The 25,684-nt window shown below is 44.7% G+C and overlaps 1 protein-coding gene across 1 annotated transcript in view; it reads left to right on the top strand.

The window, feature by feature from the left end:
- stxbp4 (syntaxin binding protein 4) overlaps positions 1–25,684 on the top strand; it is a gene marked incomplete at both ends in the record, with an annotated part of 114,931 nt that overhangs the window by 75,011 nt on the left and 14,236 nt on the right. Inside the window, 3 exons of the mRNA XM_083786757.1 lie at positions 9,803–9,980; positions 22,765–22,898; positions 23,618–23,667. Coding sequence (XP_083642883.1) covers positions 9,803–9,980; positions 22,765–22,898; positions 23,618–23,667 — 362 coding nt within the window. The remainder of the gene's footprint in view (positions 1–9,802; positions 9,981–22,764; positions 22,899–23,617; positions 23,668–25,684) is intronic.

Here is a 25,684-nt window from a genome sequence, read left to right as displayed (position 1 = left end):
AGGGAGGGGGGCTGCATATGGGCCCTCGACACTGTTGCGCGATAAAGAACAGTAGCCCATAAGTAAATATATTATAGGCCTGGGATCCTCTTGTCTGAAGAAATTATAATCCAGTGAGTTTATCCAGTGAGTTAAACTATTCTGTTTCTGTGTGTGGCATCCATGTGATCAATATCAATATACATTATTATAAATTCTGTCTGTCTGTCCGTCATGTTCACGAGTGGAGGTGAGCTGGTTTAAAACTGATATGACTGGCCGACTTTCAAACACGCTGCATTCATTAGGCTATAAATGTGGTCTTCTATTTTTTATATAGGGCTAATTAGCCCTATTCATTTTCCAATGTGAATCGGATCGGCAGCACGCTGCTGTCTGCCCCCCCCCCCCCCCCCCCCACACACACACACACACACACCGAAACAACGTTAGATTCGTACAGTGCAAAATGCAGATAAGTGTAGGCCTATGTTCTTATTATAATTGTGAGTTTGTTTTTTAACATGCAGTCCGCGAGAGCCGATCTACAAGCTCACAACGCGTTGCACTGCGAGTAGCCTAGAGAAGGCTGTCCAGTGAGCAGCGCAATCGCGCATGGCATGCTATAGAAATATCCTAATAAATAAAATAAAAGGTGTCGGGGCTTGCAGGGGCAGTTTCCTTATGGGACTCTATAGGCTAACTTGCCTCTAGAATGCATGCATTTAGGCATACAAGTGCACTCGGCTTTTATATATATATATATCGTTTTTTTATGTGCTGATCGACCAATATGTTGGGGACACATGCCTACATATTTTATCTGAGATTTGGGAACAATTTATTGATTCAGCATGAAGACTAAAGCCTTCTGAATAAATCTATACGCTAGTGTATGCTTCCGCAAATTTCTCCGCCACCTAAAGAGCTCCCGTAGCATTTAGCGGAATTTCCGACCAACCAAAGACAGCGTCAAGTTCACGGCCATTTCCATGAATTCCAAATTAATGTGGGAAATCCACGTAAATGCCTTTCCGCCAGCGTCACGGCAATATATCAGCGGAAACGCGTTAATGAATCAGGCCCATTGTGAGGACCATTTTCCCGGTCCTCATAATAAGGGACATTTCCGGTCTTGCGTACCCAAAATAGCCGATCTATATACAGGCTCACAACAACACGCCGAAGAGCAACGTGTTGTGAGCTTTGTTAAGTGTAAGGTCGGCTTATTTCCGGCTTCAGGGTTAAAAGAAGAAAGAAAAGAAAATAAGGGGAAAAATGCCATTCATCAAAGGTGCTTTTAAGACCCCGAGGCCCTTTCTGAAATTGTCTTCTGAATCCTAACGGTCTTCTGAAAAACCCCTGTGTTGTTATTATATATAATATCACTTCTATCAGTGGTGAAACATTCACAGAAAAAACACGGGGTCGCTGAAAATTATATGTATTTGGCCGTGCCCCCGTCCGTCCGTCCGTGTGCGTGTGTGTGTGTGTGTGTTTTGTGTGATGTGTGTTATTTAAACATTTCACACAGAGTGACCTACATCTCCTCTCACAAGTAAATATGACATCCGCTGTAGTGTCTGTCTGTCTGTCTGTCTGTGCGTGCGTGCGTGCGTGCGTGCAATCATACGTGGAACCTCATCTTGTTCACAAATGGCAGCACAGTTCTGTCGATGCACGTGACCTATCACCCGACTGCCGCTTTGTCTCTGAGGAGAGACCGCGAGGCCTCATTAATTGTTCCCCACTGGATTTATTATTTTCTTGTGCAATACAATACTGGACATCTATCTGACAAACCTATCTAATAGGGTGCAAAAGTGTGTGTGTGTGTGTGTGCGCGTGCGTGCATGTGTGTGCGGCTGTGCGCGTGTGCTCGCGCGTGTGTGTGTGCGACGCGTGCGTGCCTGCGCGTGCACGCGTGTGTGTGTGCCCACCAATTGACTTCCAACTAGGGATGGTGCAATCATAATAATCATAATCATCATTGCATATCTCACAATAATCACATTGTATTATATTTACTAGCCCTTACCCGTTGTGAGATACCCCCCCCCCCCTTTTGGCCGTGGGGGGTACTGCGCCCGGGTGCATTTTCGCATTTTTAATTCACTAATAAATTCATTATTAATCATTAATGTGTCAAATCGGAGTGATTGGTGCAGGCATTGAGGAGCTACAGCAGTCACAGTGACACACACACACACACACACACACACACACACACACACACACAGACAGACATAGACTGAATTATAGTATGATGATGATTCATGTCACCTTGAATGAGATTAAAAACGGAGTAGTTCTGTAATCAGAAGCAGCTGTGTTTGGACAGACGCGCAGCGATGGGAACAACATTTCACTCACTTCCATTCGTGCGGGGCTCGACAACACCAATCACGCATCACGTTTTCCTTCAAAGGAAGTCATTAAAATCTGATTTTCATGGACTTTTGATATAAAAATACACAATCTTTTCCCATTGTTTTGGCATCTATTGTTAGGTATGCCCATATGATGAACACGGATAAAAGTGTGAAAAATATATTTTTCATTTCACTATAGGTCAACCCATTTAGGCTTGACCTCACATTTTTTAAAGATTCTTCTTTTTCAAAAATAACAGACCTACAAGCTCCTTGTGATTGTGACCTTATGACCTTATGACCTTATAGATCTGCTATTTTTTCAATAGCTAAATTATAACATAATGTTTAAAACACCAAAAGGGGTTCCCGCCCAAAATGGGTTAACCCATTTAGACCTGAGGCAGATTCTAAAAAAAATCCATCTAAATCCTGACCTAAGTTTTCTGAAAAAACTTCAAATATTAATTTAAAAAGAAAAGAAAGTTCTTGCTATTCCAGTATGCTGATGTAGAACAACGTCGTCCTAAATAGTTTAATGCAGCAATGCACATGTTAACTCGCATAGAACTTATGAGGAAATGAATTGAATACTGCGAGTGAGTAATTAGTTACTTTACTTTATACCGCTGTTTCCTGGTGGAGGAGGCGGGGGGAGGGGGGGGGGGGGGGGCTGCTTGCATGCCACCCAATCTCAGTCGCCCCGCGGCATCATGGGATTCGTAGTATCCATGTCAGGGTTCGTGTTGCCACTGTGTCAATGGAACAGTGCGCGGCTCCCCAGGTGAGCTAGCTCTTCTAATTGCAGCAGCATGAGGGTGTAACCTTTACAAGCTCTGGGTCTTATGTAATGTCCACTAACACTGTTTCACAAACAATAGTGACCCATTTCTGGTTCACACGAACCCATGTTTCATCCCTAATAGGTTCTTTTTTCAAAATAATGGTAATGGTGGGGAGAAATGTATCGTTTCGTCGCCCTCTTTTTTTTTAATTTCCACATTTTTGTCACCTGGAAAGTTTCAGTGTTTGTCTAGTTTGAGATATATTCTAGTTTTAAATATCATAAGATCTTATAGTCGACTAAATCTACAGTTGATTTGGTCGACTAAAATGTATTTTGGCGGGCCTCGATGCCGTCGTAATGGCGTAATTGCTGTAAATGACCGATCTACAAGCTCACAACGCGTCGTGCTGCGACGCGTATTTACGTGCGTATTTACGTGAGTGTGTTGCGCGCATTCTCGTTACGTGCACACGCCCGCGACTCACCGGACCTGGATTCTGTTTTAGCTTTTTGAGTGGCGCAACCACTCCAAGGAACAGCAATGTTCCCGTGTTCACCTATGTGTTCACCTATGCGCCTATGTGTTGTTCACCCACCTATGTGACGTTAATGAGCACCAGTATATGACTATGAACTACCAGTAGGGGCGCTGTTGTAGCAAGAAACAGAGCGAGGGATAGTGATGCACTGTTATTGTGCAGTTGCCTGCTAATGAGAGAGAGAGGTGTGTTGGGGGGAGTTGCACCACTCAGTTCACACGGGTGTGATTTTTTTTTACGCTTGCGTTGTTGCGCCACCCATCCAGGCAACAACATCACCTGCGTTCCATCGTTTCACGTTTGCAAGGCCCTTTTATACAGTATAGTTTTAGCCATCACAGCTCGGGTGTTCATTCAGTTTCCATGTAGTTTTCGTCAGGGGGGAAAAGGTAGTCGCGGGACATTCTTCGTCATAATAATGGCATTAGTCGACCGAAATCAACGCTGTTCTCCCAGCAGTGTTGTTTTTGGCAGCAAAATTTGATTTTAGTCGGTCATTGGTCTTTTGAATAGTTCTCATTTAGTTTTAGTCACATTTTAGTCACCTGGAATGTTTTAGTGTTTAGTCTAGTTTTAGTCGACTAAATGTCATGCGATTTTAGTCGACTAAATCTACAGTTGATTTAGTCGACTAAAAAAAATAATTTGGCTGATTTTACACTTGCTGAAAATAGCCGATCTGTAGATCGGCTATTTTCAACATGCAACCAAGTGTAAAATGACTTATACTGGATCTCTTGTCCACTAGTCCCTTCCTGACATTTTATTCCAGTTTTTATTTGTTGACGAAATTGTCGATATATTTAGTCTTAGTTTTAGTCATCATATAGCTTATAGTTTTCATTTAGTTTCCATTCTTCGTCACATAACGGCATTTAGTCGATGAAATCAACGCTCTCCCCCCCCCCCCCCCAGGTGCAGAGCTCCTCTGACAGCAGCATGCAGTGTATACTGTAACTCCTATACCAGCATTTCCTCTTATGTAATTTACACTGTAAACAGAACTCTTTACACCTGCCGCGGGCCTCCGTATCGTTGACCCCGGGGTCAGACGGCTACACGTTACTTTGAGGGGGCTGACGGAACAACCATGCGGCGTGTGAGTAACCTCCACCTGATACCACCAGGCACGCAGGTTAATGTTAGGTAGGAGTTATGTAAGTGTGTAAGTGTGTGTGTGCGTGCGTGCGTTGCGTGCGTGCGTTGCGTGCGTGCGTGCGTGCCACCATGGTCTTTGCACCCTTTGAGCAGTGCTGTGTCCTTTTAGAGTAGACTGACATGGTCACCGCTGAGAAGTTGAGCATCTCGTTGAAGAGCACAAAGCACTTCACGAAGAGCACAAAGCACTTCATGAAAAGCCCGAGTGGGTTTGGAAATGGGCAGCAGCGCACGCAACACACACACACACACGCAATACACACACAAAGCCAGAGAAACCGAGAGAGGGGGGGAGAGATAGAAAATCACACCTGTGTGAAGTGAGTGGTGCAACTCCGCGTGGGGGTCCCCTGAACATCCGGACCCACAGGAACGAGCACAGGGGGCCGGGCCGGTTCCGGCGAGCCGCCCCCGCGTCCGAAACGGTCGAGAAATGACAGAGTTACCGTGTGGGGGGGTCCCTCTACTGTACTGTCACTGTAATGTACTGTCACACCCCGAAATCTTATATACAGTTTGTGTGTGTGTGTGTGTGTGTGTGTGTGTGTGTGTGTGTGCGCGTGTGCGTGTGTGTGTGTGCGTGTGTGCGTGCGTGTGTGTGCGTGTGTGCGTGTGTGCGTGTGTGTGCGTGCGTGTGTGTGTGCGTGTGTGCGTGTGTGCGCGTGTGTGTATTAGGCTGCACAACAGTGACACAACCAAACGCTATTTCCGTGCTCGGACACAGCCACAGCAGAGACACACAATGCTCCGTATAGGAGTGGTTGCACCACTCAAAAACCAAAAAGACAGGCCTGCTCACACACCTGGTTGTGGAAGCTGTGCATTTAATCCTATATGCAGTAGCCTATAAGGAGCAGTGATGTAGTGGTACCAATACATTGTCATGTCATGGACCCCTGAATATAAATGCACCACTTGAAAATATATTAAACTGACAAAGGTTTTTTATTTTCAAAATGTGTCAAAAACAGCGGATATAATGAGCTGGTTCGGTCTCTGTATCTGACACTGTGTGACAGACGGAGCGGAAACTCATTAGCGAGATGTTTATCTGGAGAGTGGACAGTAAATCTATACTGCTCTGTTATTTATTAACTAACTCACACAGTAGTTGAGAGGGAGACAGTGTAGGAGAGACAGACAGTAGGACAGCTGAGAGGGAGATAGTGTAGGAGAGACAGACAGTAGGACAGCTGAGAGGGAGACAGTGTAGGAGAGACAGACAGTAGGACAGCTGAGAGGGAGACAGTGTAGGAGAGACAGACAGTAGGACAGCTGAGAGGGAGATAGTGTAGGAGAGACAGACAGTAGGACAGCTGAGAGGGAGACAGTGTAGGAGAGACAGACAGTAGGACAGCTGAGAGGGAGACAGTAGGACAGCTGAGAGGGAGACAGTGTAGGATAGACAGACAGTAGGACAGCTGAGAGACAGACAGTAGGACAGCTGAGAGGGAGACAGTAGGACAGCTGAGAGGGAGACAGTGTAGGAGAGACAGACAGTAGGACAGCTGAGAGGGAGACAGTGTAGGAGAGACAGACAGTATAGGACAGCTGAGGGGGAGACAGTGTAGGAGAGACAGACAGTAGGACAGCTGAGAGGGAGACAGTGTAGGAGAGACAGACAGTAGGACAGCTGAGGGGGAGACAGTGTAGGAGAGACAGACAGTAGGACAGCTGAGAAGGAGACAGTGTAGGAGAGACAGACAGTAGGACAGCTGAGAAGGAGACAGTGTAGGAGAGACAGACAGTAGGACAGCTGAGAGGGAGACAGTGTAGGAGAGACAGACAGCAGAACAGCTGAGAAGGAGACAGTGTAGGAGAGACAGACAGTAGGACAGCTGAGAGGGAGACAGTGTAGGAGAGACAGACAGCAGGACAGCTGAGAGGGAGACAGTGTAGGAGAAACAGACAGCAGGACAGCTGAGGGGGAGACAGTGTAGGAGAGACAGACAGTAGGACAGCTGAGAAGGAGACAGTGTAGGAGAGACAGACAGTAGGACAGCTGAGAAGGAGACAGTGTAGGAGAGACAGACAGTAGGACAGCTGAGAGGGAGACAGTGTAGGAGAGACAGACAGCAGAACAGCTGAGAAGGAGACAGTGTAGGAGAGACAGACAGTAGGACAGCTGAGAGGGAGACAGTGTAGGAGAGACAGACAGCAGGACAGCTGAGAGGGAGACAGTGTAGGAGAAACAGACAGCAGAACAGCTGAGAAGGAGACAGTGTAGGAGAGACAGACAGTAGGACAGCTGAGAGGGAGACAGTGTAGGAGAGACAGACAGTAGGACAGCTGAGAGGGAGACAGTGTAGGAGAGACAGACAGCAGGACAGCTGAGAGGGAGACAGTGTAGGAGAGACAGACAGTAGGACAGCTGAGAGGGAGACAGTGTAGGAGAGACAGACAGTAGGACAGCTGAGAGGGAGACAGTGTAGGAGAGATAGACAGTATAGGACAGCTGAGGGGGAGACAGTGTAGGAGAGACAGACAGTAGGACAGCTGAGAGGGAGACAGTGTAGGAGAGACCGACAGTAGGACAGCTGAGAGGGAGACAGTGTAGGAGAGACAGACAGTAGGACAGCTGAGAAGGAGACAGTGTAGGATAGACAGACAGTAGGACAGCTGAGAGGGAGACAGTGTAGGAGAGACCGACAGTGTAGGAGAGACAGACAGTAGGACAGCTGAGAAGGAGACAGTGTAGGATAGACAGACAGTAGGACAGCTGAGAGGGAGACAGTGTAGGAGAGACAGACAGTAGGACAGCTGAGAGGGAGACAGTGTAGGAGAGACCGACAGTGTAGGAGAGACAGACAGTAGGACAGCTGAGAAGGAGACAGTAGGACAGCTGAGAGGGAGACAGTGTAGGATAGACAGACAGTAGGACAGCTGAGAGGGAGACAGTGTAGGAGAGACAGACAGTGTAGGAGAGACAGACAGCAGGACAGCTGAGAAGGAGACAGTGTAGGAGAGACAGACAGTAGGACAGCTGAGAGGGAGACAGTAGGACAGCTGAGAGGGAGACAGTGTAGGAGAGACAGACAGTAGGACAGCTGAGAGGGAGACAGTGTAGGAGAGACAGACAGTGTAGGAGAGACAGACAGCAGGACAGCTGAGAGGGAGACAGTGTAGGAGAGACAGACAGTGTAGGAGAGACAGACAGCAGGACAGCTGAGAGGGAGACAGTGTAGGAGAGACAGACAGTAGGACAGCTGAGAGGGAGACAGTGTAGGAGAGACAGACAGTAGGACAGCTGAGAGGGAGACAGTGTAGGAGAGACAGACAGTAGCACAGCTGAGAGGGAGACAGTGTAGGAGAGAGACAGTAGGACAGCTGAGAGGGAGACAGTGTAGGAGAGACAGACAGTAGGACAGCTGAGAGACAGACAGTGTAGGAGAGACAGACAGTATAGGACAGCTGAGGGGGAGACAGTGTAGGAGAGACAGACAGTAGGACAGCTGAGAGGGAGACAGTGTAGGAGAGAGACAGTAGGACAGCTGAGAGGGAGACAGTGTAGGAGAGACAGACAGTAGGACAGCTGAGAGGGAGACAGTGTAGGAGAGACAGACAGCAGGACAGCTGAGAGGGAGACAGTGTAGGAGAGACAGACAGTAGGACAGCTGAGAGGGAGACAGTGTAGGAGAGGGAGACAGCAGGACAGCTGAGAGGGAGACAGTGTAGGAGAGACAGACAGTAGGACAGCTGAGAGGGAGACAGTGTAGGAGAGGGAGACAGCAGGAAAGCTGAGAGGGAGACAGTGTAGGAGAGACAGACAGTAGGACAGCTGAGAGGGAGACAGTGTAGGAGAGACAGACAGCAGGAAAGCTGAGAGGGAGACAGTGAAGGAGAGACAGACAGCAGGATAACTGAGAAAGAGAGACAGAGACAGACAGCAGGACAGCTGAGAAGGAGAGACAGACAGTAGGACAGCAGTACAGTACATGTATTACTCATGGTTTCAGAAGGACCGTGCTGTATCACAGTAAACACTGAAGACAGCAGGTTCTCCAGCCTGCTCTCATTTCTCCACTAATTGAGGAGTTACATAAGAGCGAACATGAAAAGAGAACAGCTGCAGTTGTCTTGCTGAGTGGCATTGTGTTATTTTTAATGGCTGTAGCAGCAGCGCTATGACTCATGGCATTCACCTATTCACTATACTTACAAACACTAAAGGTGAGAATCGCATTTGCAGTGGTGGAAAGAACTTACTAAGTGCGTTTGAGAGGCTGAAACTTGAAGAAAGTAAAAATGCCCCAAATTAACCATTTCACCCCGTCTGTAAAGTTCAGTTCAGGTTTTGTATAGTGGGACTCAACTTAATGTGATTAAATGTCCCACTGGGGCTCTTGTATACTACGAGGGGTTTTGCTTAGCATGCTGCTTAGTAAAATGTTGGGAACATCTTAAAGGAGAATTCCTTGCTAGAAGGCTTTCCTACCTTTATTTGTAGTTGTTACGTCCCCACCAAAGAGGTCCAGGTGTTATTTTGTGCAAAAGCGCATTATTGGCTATTTCCCCTACCATGAGCCCTCAATGAATTTAATTGAATTGCATTGAAATTAATGGGGCATTGGGGTGTTGTGCTAATTCGCTTATTTCCATCGCTCAAAAATAAATTGTTTTTGTATATACCCTCTCTTCATAATGTAAATAGTATCCCAAGCGGCACACTTTACTACTTATTTCGAGGGAAATAACTTATTTCCATCAAAATAAGTAGTAAAGAAGCGAATTAGCACAAAAACCCAAACCCCCATTGAGGGCTTATATTAGGGAAAATAGCCAATAATGCACTTTTGCACAAAATAACACCTGGACCTCTTTGGTGGGGACGTAACAACTACAAATAAAGGTAAGAAAGCCTTCTAGCATGTAATTCTTCTTTAATTACTTATTTTCTATCAATTACACACTCCACAAAGCCTTGAATTCATGGTACCCCCCCCCCCCCCCCCCCGTGCGGTCGGTAGGAGGTGAAAGCCGGCGTGGAGGAGAGCCGGGCCCTGCGGAGCCGGATCCAGCTGGCGGAGGAGGCTCAGAAACACACCCGAGGGATGGAGATGGACTACGAGGAGGTGATCCACCTCCTGGAGGCCGAGATCGCCGAGCAGAAGAGCCAGAGGCTGCAGGAGCAGACGCCCCCGGGCAGTAAGGTAACAGGCTGCAGGAGCAGACGCCCCCGGGCAGAGCCGGATTAACCATTGGGCTAGGGTGGGCTGAAGCCCGGGGGCCCACAGCTAGGGGGCCCCCCGAAAAATATTAAAGATTTATTTTTATTTTTATATTATAACTTTTTTTTTTCTTTTTTTTTTATTGTAAAGTATTGAAATCCAATTCAAGTGAAATGTGTGAAACTTTATTTCTATTTACTTAACAGTTTATTTAGATTACACAGGCGAGGCGACAGACAGGTCTCCTCCCCTCCTTTTTTGACTCTTTGGTATCCTCTCCTCTCCTCTTGTGTATGACTGCGCCGTATGCGCGGCGACTCCGGCGAGTTCTGTAGAAGTGTAGATAGAGGTGGAGAGTCTGGAGACAGCAGAGCAGGCAGCAGTGCTGCAGCAGTGCAGTCCGTGTTAATGAAACCCCAAGAACCATAAGATCGCGTTGCGCCTTGGACCCGTGCGTTGATGGGACATTTCGATTTAAAACGCGAACGGATGGAAGTGTGGATAAAAAACAACAACGAGAGGGGAACTAACGTTAGCGTTGCATTAGCTGGATAGCTAACGTGGTTATCACTACAGCACAACAAGCCTCCAGTCCGGTTCACTTGTGAATGAAACAACACGTGGAAGCTAACATTAATCTCTAGCGGTCTAGTCCCATATGGAACCTCTTTGTAATTCTCCAATCTGTTAATACATCTTTCTTCAATCAATCCCTCTGCTATGTAGAGCTACTGATAATAGTAGCCCATAGCTGGCGTAGTAGGGGCCATAAGGGGCTGCTGACGTTCGACAATCTGAGAAACTAGGAGTTCAAAGACACACTAAAAAAACTCGTTTTAGTGTGTATGTGTGTGTGTGTGTGTGTGTGTGTGTGTGTGTGTGTGTGTGTGTGTGTGTGTGTGTGTGTGTGTGTGTGTGTGTGTGTCCCAATAAAGTGTTTACGTTTTCTCATGCCCCCCATGTAATGCACAATTGAGTATTCATATATCAGTCATTCTCAACCTGTGGGTCCCCACATGATTTGGAGGTGGGGGACCCTAACCTGACGCTGCCAGATGGGGGCGGTATTGGGTAACCATGTTCCCCAACACAGCACTCATCTGGGATCTCTCAGGGAGTTGAGATGACAAAAATCCGTTCCGTACCGAACCAATCAGCGTGAGCTAAGGGCGGGATATGTGCGAAACCGGATGTGAAGCTATATAGACACGTCAATATGATTGGTTGTGTTTGCACGCCCACACGGTGATAGACAGACGGTCCCATCCAATCATCTACCAAGTATCTTGATAAAAAGGAACAGCCCCGTCATTGAATTTGCTTCCGCGATCCCAGATCCCAATAAGCTGTGAAACAAATTTGTGTAGCAAGCTTCTTGGATCTGGCAGCGTCAGGTTAGGGGGACCCCAGATGACAGTGAAAGTGACAATTTAAGGACTTTTAAGACTTCTATAATACCTCAAAGGCTCTACAAGAAAAATACCATTACTGCATCAAAAGTAATCAGCAAACCATGCATGCTATAAAAACTGGTCAAACATTGGCCAGATTATTAAATAATAAAGAAACAATTGTGCAAATAGCCGATCTACAAGTTCACAACGAGTTTGTAGATTGGCTATTTTCACAATATTTATCTGTGGAACCATTCTGTTGCTTGTCTGGGTGGGGGGTCCCCAGTTCAAATGATTAGCCTACTGTGGGGGACCACAGCCTGAAAAAGTTGAGAACCACTGATATGTAGACTAACTGAATATTCCTAAAATTGCTAGCCTACCACCTTGATATAAAATAAAAATGTTGTAACTTGCTTATGTAACTTTTCACTCGTATACCAAAATCAATTTGGAAAAAAGAAAAAAATCACACCTGTGTGAAGTGAGGGGCGCTCATTTCGCATTATCTAACGTTTGGATAGTTGGTGTCAAGGTGATGTATGATTGCTCAGTAGTTGCTGATGTCTGCTCAGGAGGTTTTGAATGTTTGCTCAGACCGAATTTCTTTAGAGGGAACATTGGGCCTGGGTACCCTAAAATGAAAACAAAATAGCCCAAAAAATGAATCGCGATATGCGGGGCTACGCTGCGCGCCCCAAGGGGGGCCCTCAAATTTGGTCCAGCCCGGGGGCCCTCAGCAGGGTTAATCCGGCTCTGCCCCCGGGCAGCAAGGTATAACAGGCTCCATGCGCAGACGCCCCCGGGCAGCAAGGTAACAGGCTGCAGGAGCAGACGCCCCCGGGCAGCAAGGTAACAGGCTCCATGCGCAGACGCCCCCGGGCAGCAAGTTAACAGGCTGCAGGAGCAGACGCCCCCGGGCAGCAAGTTAACAGGCTGCAGGAGCAGACGCCCCCGGGCAGCAAGTTAACAGGCTGCAGGAGCAGACGCCCCCGGGCAGCAAGTTAACAGGCTGCAGGAGCAGACGCCCCCGGGCAGCAAGGTAACAGGCTGCAGGAGCAGACGCCCCCGGGCAGCAAGTTAACAGGCTGCAGGAGCAGACGCCCCCGGGCAGCAAGTTAACAGGCTGCAGGAGCAGACGCCCCCGGGCAGCAAGGTAACAGGCTGCAGGAGCAGACGCCCCCGGGCAGCAAGGTAACAGGCTGCAGGAGCAGACGCCCCCGGGCAGCAAGGTAACAGGCTGCAGGAGCAGACGCCCCCGGGCAGCAAGGTAACAGGCTGCAGGAGCAGACGCCCCCGGGCAGCAAGGTAAGAGGATGCAGGCTAGGATCAGTGGTTTCCAAAGTGGGGTTCGGGGACCCCCAGGGGTCCTTGAGGGAGTTCCAGGGGGTCCCCAGCTAAATGATAGTTTGGAACCAAATGGAGCCTTTATGGGTCTGTAACTCTCAGAGTTAAATTAACATTGATTTTACTATATCAATCGGGGGTCTCAGAGATGGAAATGTCATTAAATGTGGGGTCTGTAGACTAATATGCATGTCAAACTGGGGGTCCTTGAGATCAAACAGTTTGAGAATCATTGCTAGAGCCATAAAAATCTTCTCTCACGGGGTGTGTCCCTGGCATATCTTTTCTAAAGAGGGGTCCGCGGGGCTCATCAGTGTCAATGAAAAAGTTTGGGAACCACTGGCTTTAGAGGACATTTTAGACATGAGGACGCACCGTTGCAGACGGTCTCCCAGGGTGGACTGGCCATACTGGAAAGGGTGGACTGCATGGCATATGCCCGGTGGGCCAACCCTCTGACAACAATTAGTTGTCTGTTGGTTGTGTATCAGTTATGTTGCACTGTAAATGTTGGTGGTGTGTTAAGGGCGTGTATTTCAACTATTTGTCAGTAGAGTATCTGCTCGCTGGTTGTGGTGGGCCAGTCTGGGCAAAATTCCGTGAAAATGTCCGGGCCGGATTTTTGTCTAGACTCTCTACAAGCTCGCAAACGCGTCACGCTGCGACGTGTTGTGAGGTTCTAGATCTGCTTTCTATTTTCCCCTTCCATGACTTATCCTAAATATTCGATTCAAATCATCATCTAAATTATACATACTTATCATACATTATTTATAATATATATATACATTATTTTTATATTATTATTAGGGCTGTCAAATGATTACAATTTTTAATCAGATTAATCACAGCTTCAAAATTAATTTAATCATGATTAATCACCATTCGAACTATGTCCAAAATATGCCATGTTTTCCTGTTTATTGTTGTGGAAATGGAAATATAAATGACAGAAAGCGGATATACATTTGTTTTTGAATGATTTTTGTTTTCTAATGCATTTAGTATAGACATGATGTGATGTGAGCATTTGTAGGCCTAGCCTACACTTTGAGTTAAATCAACACTGGCTTTTGGCCATGTAGACTGCGGTCCCCCAGGAGGAAGTCACTAATGTTGCTCTGGAGAGGGAAGTCTGGAACACTCTGGTGGAGCTGTTGCCCCCGCGACCCGACTAGGGATAAGCGGTTGAAGATGGATGGATGGATGAATGGAGACTGGAGTCCCAGTCCAGAGATGAAAATCATAATAAAATGGCCTAGGCTACTTTCTATCAATTTAATTTGGGGTCCTTGAAATTAAAATAGCTGAGAAGCAATGGGTTAAACTGTAGACTATAGTTAATTGAAATTCACAAAATACAATAATGGCACATAAGCATTTTTGGAAACAGGGCTTGGTTTAGAAAAGCCTATATTTTGCGCTAAAGTAATTATTGAATAACATATAAATGTAGGTTTTAAGGCTAGAATGGCATTGTAGTGGACTGTAGTGAGAGGCGAGATTGTCTCTCCTTCATTGCGGGACTGCAGGACTAGTCTGGAGATAGTTAGTCGTGAATCAGCTTCAGTCAGTGTTTTGGTTCGTACCTGGAGTTGCGCATTATCTCCGCGGTGCACAGCAGCACAGGAGAACTGTCTTTAATATATCCATGGTCGTTTTCAGTTGCTTTCCATGTGCGACACAAAAGTACCATGTGTTTGTTTTGGTAATAGCCTACTGCAGGCGCAGCCATGCTGATTCACGTAATCGCGTAGGACAAAACGAAACCAGCCGGACAAACATTGTCCGGCTAACATTAATTAATTCATTTTCAAAATGTCCACAAGTTGCGACGGACCCGAGTGATTCTTGCAGCACGCTGATAGCTAACACTAGTAGTGTGTGTGTGTGTGTGTGTGTGTGTGTGTGCGCAGTGTAGCCTAATGGGGCTTTGCTAGGCAGACAAAGTAACGCAACAGAGTTACAGAATCAAACCACTTTGCAACCAAACTACAATACACAAGCTATCTCTCTGGTGTTGTTCAATCATGACTGTGTGCTACACAGTGACAGATTTGTTATGCTCTGGACGTTCCTGAGCCGCGCGCACGGGCACATGTTAGGGGGAACACTAACATGCGTTAATTGCGTTAAATATTTTAACGCAATTAATTAACGCAATTGATTAATGCCATTAACGCGTTATTTTTGACAGCCTTAATTATTATACATTATTAATTATACATACTACCATGTCTGCAGTGGCGGCCTTATATATGTTTCAATCGTTTCAATTGAAACGGGCCCCGAGTCTCCAGGGGCCTCCCTGGAGCAAAATTCACCGATCCGCAAAACCGATCAAAAAAGCTAAAAGTTGCGCAGTTTACATCCAAAATAATGTGTCACTCTCTCGGTCCTGCACCGCTTACTGGAGAAGTATATCACTCTCGGTTCTGCACCGCTACTGGAGAAGGCAGCGCAACTAATCTCCCCCCCACACACCCCAGGGAGGGAGGGGGGGAGAGAGAGAAGAGAGAGAGAGAGCACGCACGTCTTCACCCCAGCGAGGGAGGGAGACAGAGAGAAAGGGAGAGAGATCGAGAAAGGGAGAGAGCTCCAGTACCTTACCTTTTTTTCTCAAATTGACCAGCAGCAGCAAAGTGAGCAAACTATAATCCAAATTGTTAGACAAGTAGTGTGCCCTGATACAACTTTCTTGGAAATGTGCATGTTGCCTGCAGTGGCAGCCAGCAGCGATGTAAGATGAGCCTGTGCATTTCACGGTTTTCACCCTGTATAACTTGAACGCATAGGCAATCAAGACCATTAATTAATGACAGCTGTGTAGGGGTGAGGATCGCGTGATGATTCTAATGTACAGGATTCTATAGGTCACCACTTTTGGTGTGACACACACACGGCTTCTGTTTCTGTTTACAATGCGTTGTCAACACGTGCTGAGTTGACAAAGATTGACAGATTTCGGATAAGACTGATAGTTTATCCTTTTGTAATTAGGCTGTGGAAGTATTCACACTACTTTTGGATTTATTGGGATTGTTTTTTTTATATAATTATTAATTATTAAAATTATGACGTCATGAACGGGGCCTCCTGATGCATGTTTTTGCCACTTTTCGATTAAAATGATCCACAATGACCACATTGTAAAACACAGCCAAGCTCAAATGAGCAGCCTGTTTCCAAAGGTTAAACTCTAGATATTTATATTATATATGTATCTATCTATATTTATTCTTACATATTTTTCACTGACATATGTTTCACATTATACACACACATTTATTTAATTTATTAAAGACATAATTACACTCAAATATGATTAAAAAAAATAGAAAGCATCCGATATGGTAAATAAACACCATTCCACAATATAGCTAAATCTATCTATAAATGCACAAAGTCTCTGTGTGTACGTACCTGTACGTGTGTACGTATGTAATCCACGCAACTCAAAAACCGTTCGCCCCACCGACTTCAAAATTGACACACGCGTTCCACACCCCCACAGGGAGTGCAGTGCCCGGTGTCGAGACCGTCGGATAGCCCGTTGTCCAGAACCAGCACAACACAACACAAGGCTCTGGACCTGATCACCCCTACATGTCCATATATGGAGCTGGCCTGTTCTGACATCACGACACTACATATTTGGGCATGCCTGACACAGAACTCTATATATAGGAATAGCAACAGCTCTAAGTAACTTGTGAAGATCGGTGGGCAACAGACTAGACTGTCTGCTGTGTAGAACAGAGGATTCCCAGAAGATGTGACTGTGCTGTCGATCAATCGATCGACAGTGTCAGATTTGGCTTTGTGGATTTGTCTAACTTTGTGAGTCAGTTGTGCCACTGAACCAATAAGAAGTAGAACACACATTAACACAATACTTTTATACGCTGCTAGAAATGTTGTGGTGGATGCCGCGTCTGAGTGGAGGACCGTGGATATCCCCACATATCCCATTTGTTGCAGTTGGAGACAAGGTGTACTGCTTTGATCAGGCTGATGTTCACGTTTTCAACACAGTGTCTTTGCGCTGGAGGACGTTGCCCCCGGTGACGACACCAGGAAGAGGAAAACGTCACCGCGAGGGTCCGTCATGGCGCTCCGGCCACTTAACTGTTCTGGTTGAAGATGCCATCTACCTCTGGGGAGGTTATACGGGTGGGTCTCATACCGGTAGGTTCCAACAGCTTATCTACCTCTGGGGAGGTTGTACGCGTGTGTCTGACCCACTCCACCCTGAGTACTGCAACGTGCTTCATGCATTTGATGTGGATGCCAGCAGATGGTTTAAACCCCGGGTTTCTGGGTCTGTTCCGGAGGGGAGGTGCTACCACTCAGCCTGTGTCCTGGGGAAGGTCATGTATATTCATGGAGGATGGAATGCGACTGGATGCATTAATGACATGTACAAGTTGGACATCACCACAATGGTCTGGTCTTTAACTAACACCAGTGGAACTCAGCCGCCTGCTTCATACGGACACACTGCCACCATCTTGGGGACAAAGATGTTTGTATTTGGAGGCTCTGGGTGCCGGGATGAGCACTACTACAACACCATCAGAGTGTTTGACGCGGAGACAAACCTCTGGCTGATCGAGCCTTCTGCACAGCTTCTTCCAGAAGGACGACGCCATCATTCCGCCTTTGCCTACAATGGAGAATTGTACATAGTTGGAGGTATCAACGAGGACCAGCACTTCAATGAGGTGTGGAAATCCAATCAAGAGACCTTCTCTTGGAAGAAGTTTGAGCCCAAGGTGAATGAACCGTTCGATATGGCTTACAAGTTCTGTTGCGTGGTGGGAGATGGTGTCATTGTCACAATCGACACAAATAAACCGTACATCCTGGACTTAAATCCGAGTCTGAAGACATTATGCAAACTAGTAGTCGTTGAGCATGGTCTGGAGCAGGCGGAACTCACACATGATGTCAGGTGGGAACTGGCAGCCATGACTACCAACAGAAAAGAAGACAGAATTAAAGAAGAAAGAAGTAAAGGGATCAGGGGGATTGTAGAGCGGCTTTTAGCCAATAACAAGGGTGTGATCAACCATAATAGCACAGTTTTGTAATGAAAACGCGATGCAATGTATATTTCCCCTCAGATATCTTAGTTTTACCAACATTGTTCATGTGAAATTTGTTTATTTGTTTATTGTTTTTTTATTTTGTTTAAAGCTGCTATAAGCAATAATATGTGAACATTTTAATGAGCTTTTTTTTGTGTTTTTTTTTTTTGGTATTCAGACAGCCAGCAATGGGTAGTCTCTGTGACACATCTAGGGGCCACAATCTTAGAGTATATATGAATAGAGAAGACACCCGAGTTCTCCTCCCATCCACTTGCATTAAGTTGCTCAAAAGCGCATGAGGCGATTTCACTCCTCCTTCCGTGTAGGAACAGAGTGCATTCTGGGATGGATTGGCCTCAAACACATGAACGCGCTGCCGTTGACTATCATTGTGCCGTTTGTGCGCGTTCACGTATGAAACATTCGTTCACGTGTCATGGCCTCAAACACATGAACGTGCGCAATGATAGTCAACGGACCAGCGCTGGCTCGAGCTGCAATGACAAATTCGGCCACTATGTCCATTTCGCCTCAGGGTTTCCTCCGGGTGCCTTCTCTATTCATATATACTCTAAGGCCGCAATCTGCATTCAAAGATGTTCCTAGAAGCTTTGTCATTGGTTGAAAAAAACCCTGGTCGCAATGACTAACTAATCTGGAAGTAGACAGGCAAATCGACCAATGCACAAAGCTTCTAGGAACATCTATGAATGCAGATTGCAGCTCCTAGAGGTGTCACAGAGACTAAACATTTTTTGGGAGCGTTTTACCCATTGCCAGCTGTCTGAATACCCAAAAAACGAAAAAGAAAAAAGGTCATTAAAATGTTGACATATTATTTAATTAGCTTTAATTATTGAAATTATGAAAATCATCAATATAGCGCCTGGCCTGGTCTGGGTGGGGTGGGATCCAGCAGCCCTCCCGCGGCGTTCAGGTTACAGGCTTTAGTTTCGACATACTAGTGGTCCTGCAACTGTCGATCAAATCTGTCTTCTCCTGTCGCGTCTTTCTTTTTTCTTCCTTTGTTTATGTTGTTTTTCTCTCATCTGTTTGTTTACCCTGTTTGTTTTATTATTACAAATAAAAGACAATGTATATATTGAGAGCTATGGGTAGATTTTGAAGGTGCGTTTTACCAATGGAAATACATAAATTGGCCTCGCTCTGCGCACATTCGTATTATGAAAGGCATATCGGCCCGTGTTGAACGCACTGACCCGTGTTGAACGCACACACATTATGGCTTACCGCGGTCCTGAATATTTTAGCATTGTGGGAGTGTCCATATGTTAATTATTTTCGCTTTGCGCAATTTGCTATTAAGCCCCTTGACCTAAAGACACTCAGCGCATAACGATTAGACGTGGGTCTGACCACCTCATAAACGCAAAAAGCACTGTTTGATTTGACACTTGAGCGGCTCTGGAAGGCTGGTAGAGTGTTGCCATGTCTGTTTATTATAAGCGGCTTATTTTTCTGTAAAGTTGCTTTCTGTGTGGTTGTTTTTCTTGTTTCTAAAGTGGTTATTTGGGCTTTTCTCCTAATGTTGTTTAAACCAGTGATCCTCACACAGCACATTCCCATGTCAAGGATCCCCAGATGAATGCATTTGCCCAACTAAGGACAGCTAATCCAAAAATTAAATAAAAAGATTACTTTTGAAAATAGCAGATCTATACCAGCTCACAATGCATCACATTCATTCATTAAAACTATGAACTCTGACTGCAGGGGGATATATAATGATCATTATAACAATGTGCAAGAACATATTTAAAAAGAAGGAAGAACTTTATATTTGTGGACAATCAAAATGTTTTTTTATTTTAATGTGGTGTCATTCAAATTAATCTGGATATGGCAGACTCACTATTTAGAAAATAAAAACATGGCACTTCATTTAAAATAGGTTACAGACCCCTGTTATATGCGCTTATTTTTATAGACCTATTTACTTGTTTCTATGAGACATGGCAGTTTTGCGTCTTTTTTTGAAAAATGTTGAGATTAGAAACGGCCATAATTCTTTCATTTCTCAACCTTAAAAATAAATAAAAACATCTCCATAATCCGTGGGAAATGTGCTTTCATATGCTGTATCACACCCGATTCAAGTCTTCTTCAATAAAATGCTACGAGCGAACTCAGCGAAGACCATACCATCGGGGCCACAGCATTACGCAGCACGCATTCAACTCATTCCTTCGTCGTGACTTGAATGAAATAAAATATAATAAACGTTATTTTACTGGTGTTTTTCAATAGAAACAAATAAAGAGCGTGTGTAGGCTACTGTGTGCAAGTGCAACAGTGCATATACATGCATGCACTAGGCTATATTTCTTCCGTGTCGGGATGGTGATTGAGCTCTTCAAGTTCACAGCCCGTTTGGTCTTTCATAAAAAAACGTTGATATTAGCCTATAAACACTCATGGTTCTCTCATTTCTCAACCGTTTTATTAAATGTAAAAATCTCCATATTCCTTAGGAATCTTGCTTTCATTCGCTGTATGGTACATGGTTCTATCGTTATCGAATTAATTAATTACGCATGGATTGGCAATTTGCCAATATGCTGCTATCTACTCGCAATTCCATTCCGATCTGAAAGGTGGGTCTGTTCTTTTGAGGCATAAAGGTGACAGCATGCAGTGCAATAGGAATAATTAACCCAAATGTGACAAAGGCATGTCATGTCTTCTATGGTGCCAGCCTGAAGAAATGTCATACCACGATCCCCAAAGTGCGCATTCCGTATGTGACATCAGCTGACTGGTAAAGAGAATAGTACGGACATGTTGATTGGGTACGTCTCAAACACGCCTTAAACACACCCATGACTAATTCAAGGCCGTTTTGCGCACTCCGCGGGGTGTCAAAAGCGCTTCTTAACATGCCCAAAATTGCAATATGACATACTACACGCCCCCAGATCATAATACTGTAATTAGATTAGTAATATAGAAGTAAGTAAAATAGAAGTCCTAAATCGACCCCCTAGACTCAGCCAGTGAGCCACAAAAAAAACTCAATTTCACTCAATTGTAACTAAGATATTCAATAGAAATTCATAATTTTCCTATCTCCAGCTTTGTGCAAACACAAACATTGAATGCCTTGTCAATGAATGGCCGGCTTTGAGTGTTTGTGTAAACGCAAACATTGCGTAAATAAAAACATTGAAGACGAAGGTGAGGACGCAAATTTTGATTGGCCAGATTGAGTATTACCATTTACCGGAATGATGTTTAAGATGATTAAGATTGCCCCTCACTTCACACGGGTGTGATTATTTTCCATATTTAGCCATTGCAAACGCAAATATTTAATGACACCCATAGCCTGAAGGGACATGAGCCCATAGCCTGAAGTGACATGACTCGGCCAATACAAAAGTCCTTTATCTCTATATGTTGATCAGTGTTGGGCAGTAACTAATTACCAGGGGGGCAGTCAGCCAGATATTTCGTGAAGCCTCATTTGAAAACGGTAGTTCATATAATGGCCTGTTGTGGCGCTGGACTGGACCCAAAAAGCCCCATAGCTCCATAGAGGCCCATGTATTTTGGCCCAACTTCACCTAGACTATTACCTTAATAAACATGGTCATGAATACTTTCTTCTTCCAGTCACTAGTTTAAAGTCTCATTTCTCATGTCATAATATTCTTTTTGGAAAATTATGGTCCCATTAATTAAAAAAATGACCATAAAGAAAAAAAAACATCGCGTATGTTCTGAGGGGCGTGGCTACCGTTACAGTCTATGATCGGGATTCCCCTCCCACTCGAGTCAAAATAAAAACCAACGGAGAAGAAGGGGGGAAGTCCCGCCTCGTTGTCTGGGCAGCCAATGGCCAGCTGGTCCAAAACGGAGCCAGCCAATGGCCAGCTTACAGTGCAGGAATAACAGGCTTCATTTTACGTCCATGTTAGACCCGGCGAACGCTTTGTCCATATTTTTTACAGTCTATGCTAATTACTCAGATATTACTGTAATATAACTTTTCCCAGTAATGAGTAAAGTAAGGTATTACTCTGACAAAACAGTAATATTATACCAATTTACTTTGTAAAAATAGCACATATTACATATCATTGAAAAGTAATGTATGTATAAAAAAAGTAATATGTAACTATATTACTCTTGATTCCAAGTAATAGGTAATGTAATATTACTTTTTATAAGGAGTAATAAGTAACGCGTTACTCCATCATTGTTGGCTATTCAGAAATCCTGTAGCAGATTATACAAGCCAGTGCTATAGCCCACCACACCTTTGTATGTCCACATACCCCAGGCTGACTCCCTTCCCTTTATTATACCTATCCGTACCTTCCAGACCTCTCAACCGTGCTGCACAAAAATACACAAAACAACGATATAAATTACCATTACAAAATAAACACGGCAGCTATATGCAGGGTTTTTGTGCAGTTTTTGTGCAACTAAGACAGAAAGTTTCCGTCTTTATGGGTACCATCATCGCCATTATGTAGGCCTACTTTTAGATCCATCATTATTTCTTCTTCCTCTTCCTCCTCCTCCTTCTCCCCCTCCTTCTTCTCCTCCTCCTCCTTCTCCTCCTCTCTTCTTTTTCTTCATCAAGGTTCAAGGTTCAAGGTTCAAGTTTATTTAGTGTCCCCGAAGGGCAAATTGGGTTGCAGCATAGACAGTACATTAAACAATGAATGAAACAGTACAGACAACAAACAGTTCACATAGCGGATACCAGAGTAAAAGGTGCACACAACCATTAAAGTGCAGGCGTTTAAAGTGCTATGCGATAGGTCATAAAAGTGCGTGTGCATAGACATAGGCACAAGATAATACAGTAAAAAGTAAAAGTGCTCATCATAAGGTTATATCCTCGATCTACGCATCTATTCATGCTATTCATGCTATGCTCCCCAGGAGGACACAGAGGAGCTGCAGAAGAAGGAGGACACAGAGGAGCTGCAGAAGAAGGTGGCCGTCCTGGAATGTCAGCTACGGAAGAGCGAGGGGGCCAAGAAGGGTTTCGAGATATCGACAGGGAAGCTCCTCAGCTTCGTGGAGGTGAGAGAAAGAGTGTCCATATATGAATAAATCATCAAGAGTAGACCAGAGCCACAGAGCAAGACAGAGTTACGACATTGAGGGGGGCAGAAAACCGAGCGCTCGAGCGCTGTTCATGCAGCCTGAACTGCGACAAGCTGGAGTTTGAAATACATTGTTTTTCAACGATGGCGGCGCAAATGAGAGACATTTTACTGGCATGTGTTGCAACATGACAACTGTTTTGAAGTATTGTACAGTAACAAATAAAGTCTCTGTAATGTTTACGTTGTACTATATGACTATGACAACAATCTAAAATAAAGGGATTTAAGGATCATTAAAGCTGGGCTGTTGCCAGAGAGTCCAATGCATTTCTGCCAACTTCCCGTCCAGGACATGTCCCTATATTCGCAATGCTCTTCGCCAATGGAAGTCTGTGTAGAAGAGCCGCCATTGGACTGAAGCCCCATGAAGTGAACGGAATTGTCAGTACTCTGTCTTGCTCTATGGCTCTGGACTAGACCATTATGTGGGCAACTGGCGGCCACATGGCGGCCACATGGCGGCCCTCAATTTCACTTAACACAATCAGCGCCGGGATTTCTTTCAAAATAGAAGCTCAGGGTGCCGGGAAGATATGGCTTCTGAGCAGAACAATGAACAGTTGCATCATGGGTATATGTTGTGTGAACCGATGACTCAAGTGATGTTTTGGACCTTTTTTCCTCTGTTCTCAGACGGTTCAAGAGTTTCTGGTTGAAAACCAAGGCCCTTCTAAGAGCTACAGGTAAGAGAGACTGTCTGGCAAACAAGAAACTAAGAATAAGACAAAAGACAAAATCAGAATTTGCTGTCAAAATGGACACAGGCATGAGACAAAGGTCGCATCAACGCCTGTAGTTCTGTAGACTCTGTGCGTTTGGTTGGGTGAAGTTGCATCATTCTTGCATTTTTAATGTGCTGCGTTTGGCGTTCACAATATGTGCTTTGTCAACCACAGCAGGGAACTTTATCAATGTGTTAAATTCACAAACTGCACAGTGAAATATATTGGTGTTAAAATTATACGTCGAGTAATAGTTTGGACGTAAAGTGAGGCTAACCTGGATGCAGGGGGTGCATCGGCAACTGGACGTTACTGTGTGCTGTGTGTGTGTGTGTGTGTGTGTGTGTGTGTGTGTGTGTGTGTGTGTGTGCGTGCGCGATACTATGGCCATTCATTTTTGAAAAAGATAATGAATAGACTTTTGATCGGTTGTGTGCGTGCGTGTGTGTGTGTGTGCGTGCGCGATACTATGGCCATTCATTATAGAAAAAGATAATGAATCGACTTTTTATCGGTTGTGTGCGTGCGTGCGTCACTGAGCCTGACAGCTGTGTAATGACTAATGAGGGCACCTGCTGTTCGCTTAGCTCATTAGCCTACAGGTGCTCATCTCCCAGCATCCTTTGCTCCGACAACGTGGCTTCACAACCACAACAGCAGCTTCTAAAGTGCGGTTAACGACCGCCCACTGTTTCACCTGCAGCATGACTCATCAGTCAACACGTGTTAACTTAACCCATTTAGACCTGACGTCGAAATAAAAAAAACGTTCGCTCTGAAAGAATATATATTCAAAGATTTGTGCCGCATTTTTACGATATTTCAAAAATAGCAGACCTACAAGCTCGTAGTGTGCTATGAGCTTGTAGGTCTGCTATTTTGCAATAGCTAAAGCATAACATAATGCTTAGTTAAAACACCAAAAGGGGTTCACGTCCAGAATGGGTATTATTAATAATAAAGTTTTTGTTTCATAAAAAGAAAATCCACCGTAGACACGTAACCACGGAAACCAAGGATCGTATTGCATGAGTTTGTGTCGCAAAAACGATGGCGAGGCTTGATTTCTTAGGGCGTGCCAGATCGATTTCAGCCGTGACATTTATTAAAGTCAGAACGAAATTAAGGAAGAAGGATCAGCTGTTTGCGATCACTTTATAAATGCCGTGGCGACGTGGGTGTACTACGAAACCTGCACTCGAATCTGTGGCAGATTTTACACTCGATTGATAAATGAGGGCCGTAGTATGTACATTGTCTACAATGTAGACAGAACGTGGTCCAAATACAGAGACAAAACAGATCCACTTATTTACTTTTGAGCTTTTTTAACTTAATTTGTGGCATTGTCTCATTGATTGATTCCCCTATCGGTTCAATAATTAAGGCCTTTTAGCTCGACATCCCTGAGACCCAAACCAGTGAAAATAGCTGCTCTACAAACTGATCTCCATAGCTGAACTACAAAACACTATACAGTATTACAGTGTGACATGTTCTGAGCTTGTAGATCTGCTTTTTTCACTTGTATTTTTCCCAACAATTCTTTAATGGAATTATTTTGAAAGATACTTTTGAATTTGTTTTCAACTATTTTTTTTAATATATATATATTTTAAATATTAGTAATATAGGAAACCAACAGTATTGAGTATTCACTCAGGACCCATAAACATGTATCTGTGACCCACATATGGGTCCCAACCCACTGTTTGGCACTGTTTTGGACACAGTGCCATAAGGGACTAAAATGAATCAGAATATTCTATAATAGACATTTAATTTTAGTCCCTTATGGCCAGTGTTGATTTTGACAGCAAATTTTAGTTTTAGTCATAGTCTCGTCTCTTGAATAGTGTTAGTCGACTAAATATCATAAGATTTTAGTCAACAAAATCTACAGTTCATTTAGTCAACTAAAATGTATTTTGGTGGGCCTTGGTGACGTCGTAATGGCTGATTTTAGACTCGCTGAAAA

Source organism: Protomyctophum parallelum, assembly GCF_964188405.1.
Source record: "Protomyctophum parallelum genome assembly, chromosome: 17".
NCBI lineage: Eukaryota > Metazoa > Chordata > Actinopteri > Myctophiformes > Myctophidae > Protomyctophum > Protomyctophum parallelum.
The sequence above is the reverse complement of the archived record's forward strand: the minus strand, read 5'-3'. Positions and strand labels throughout refer to the sequence as shown.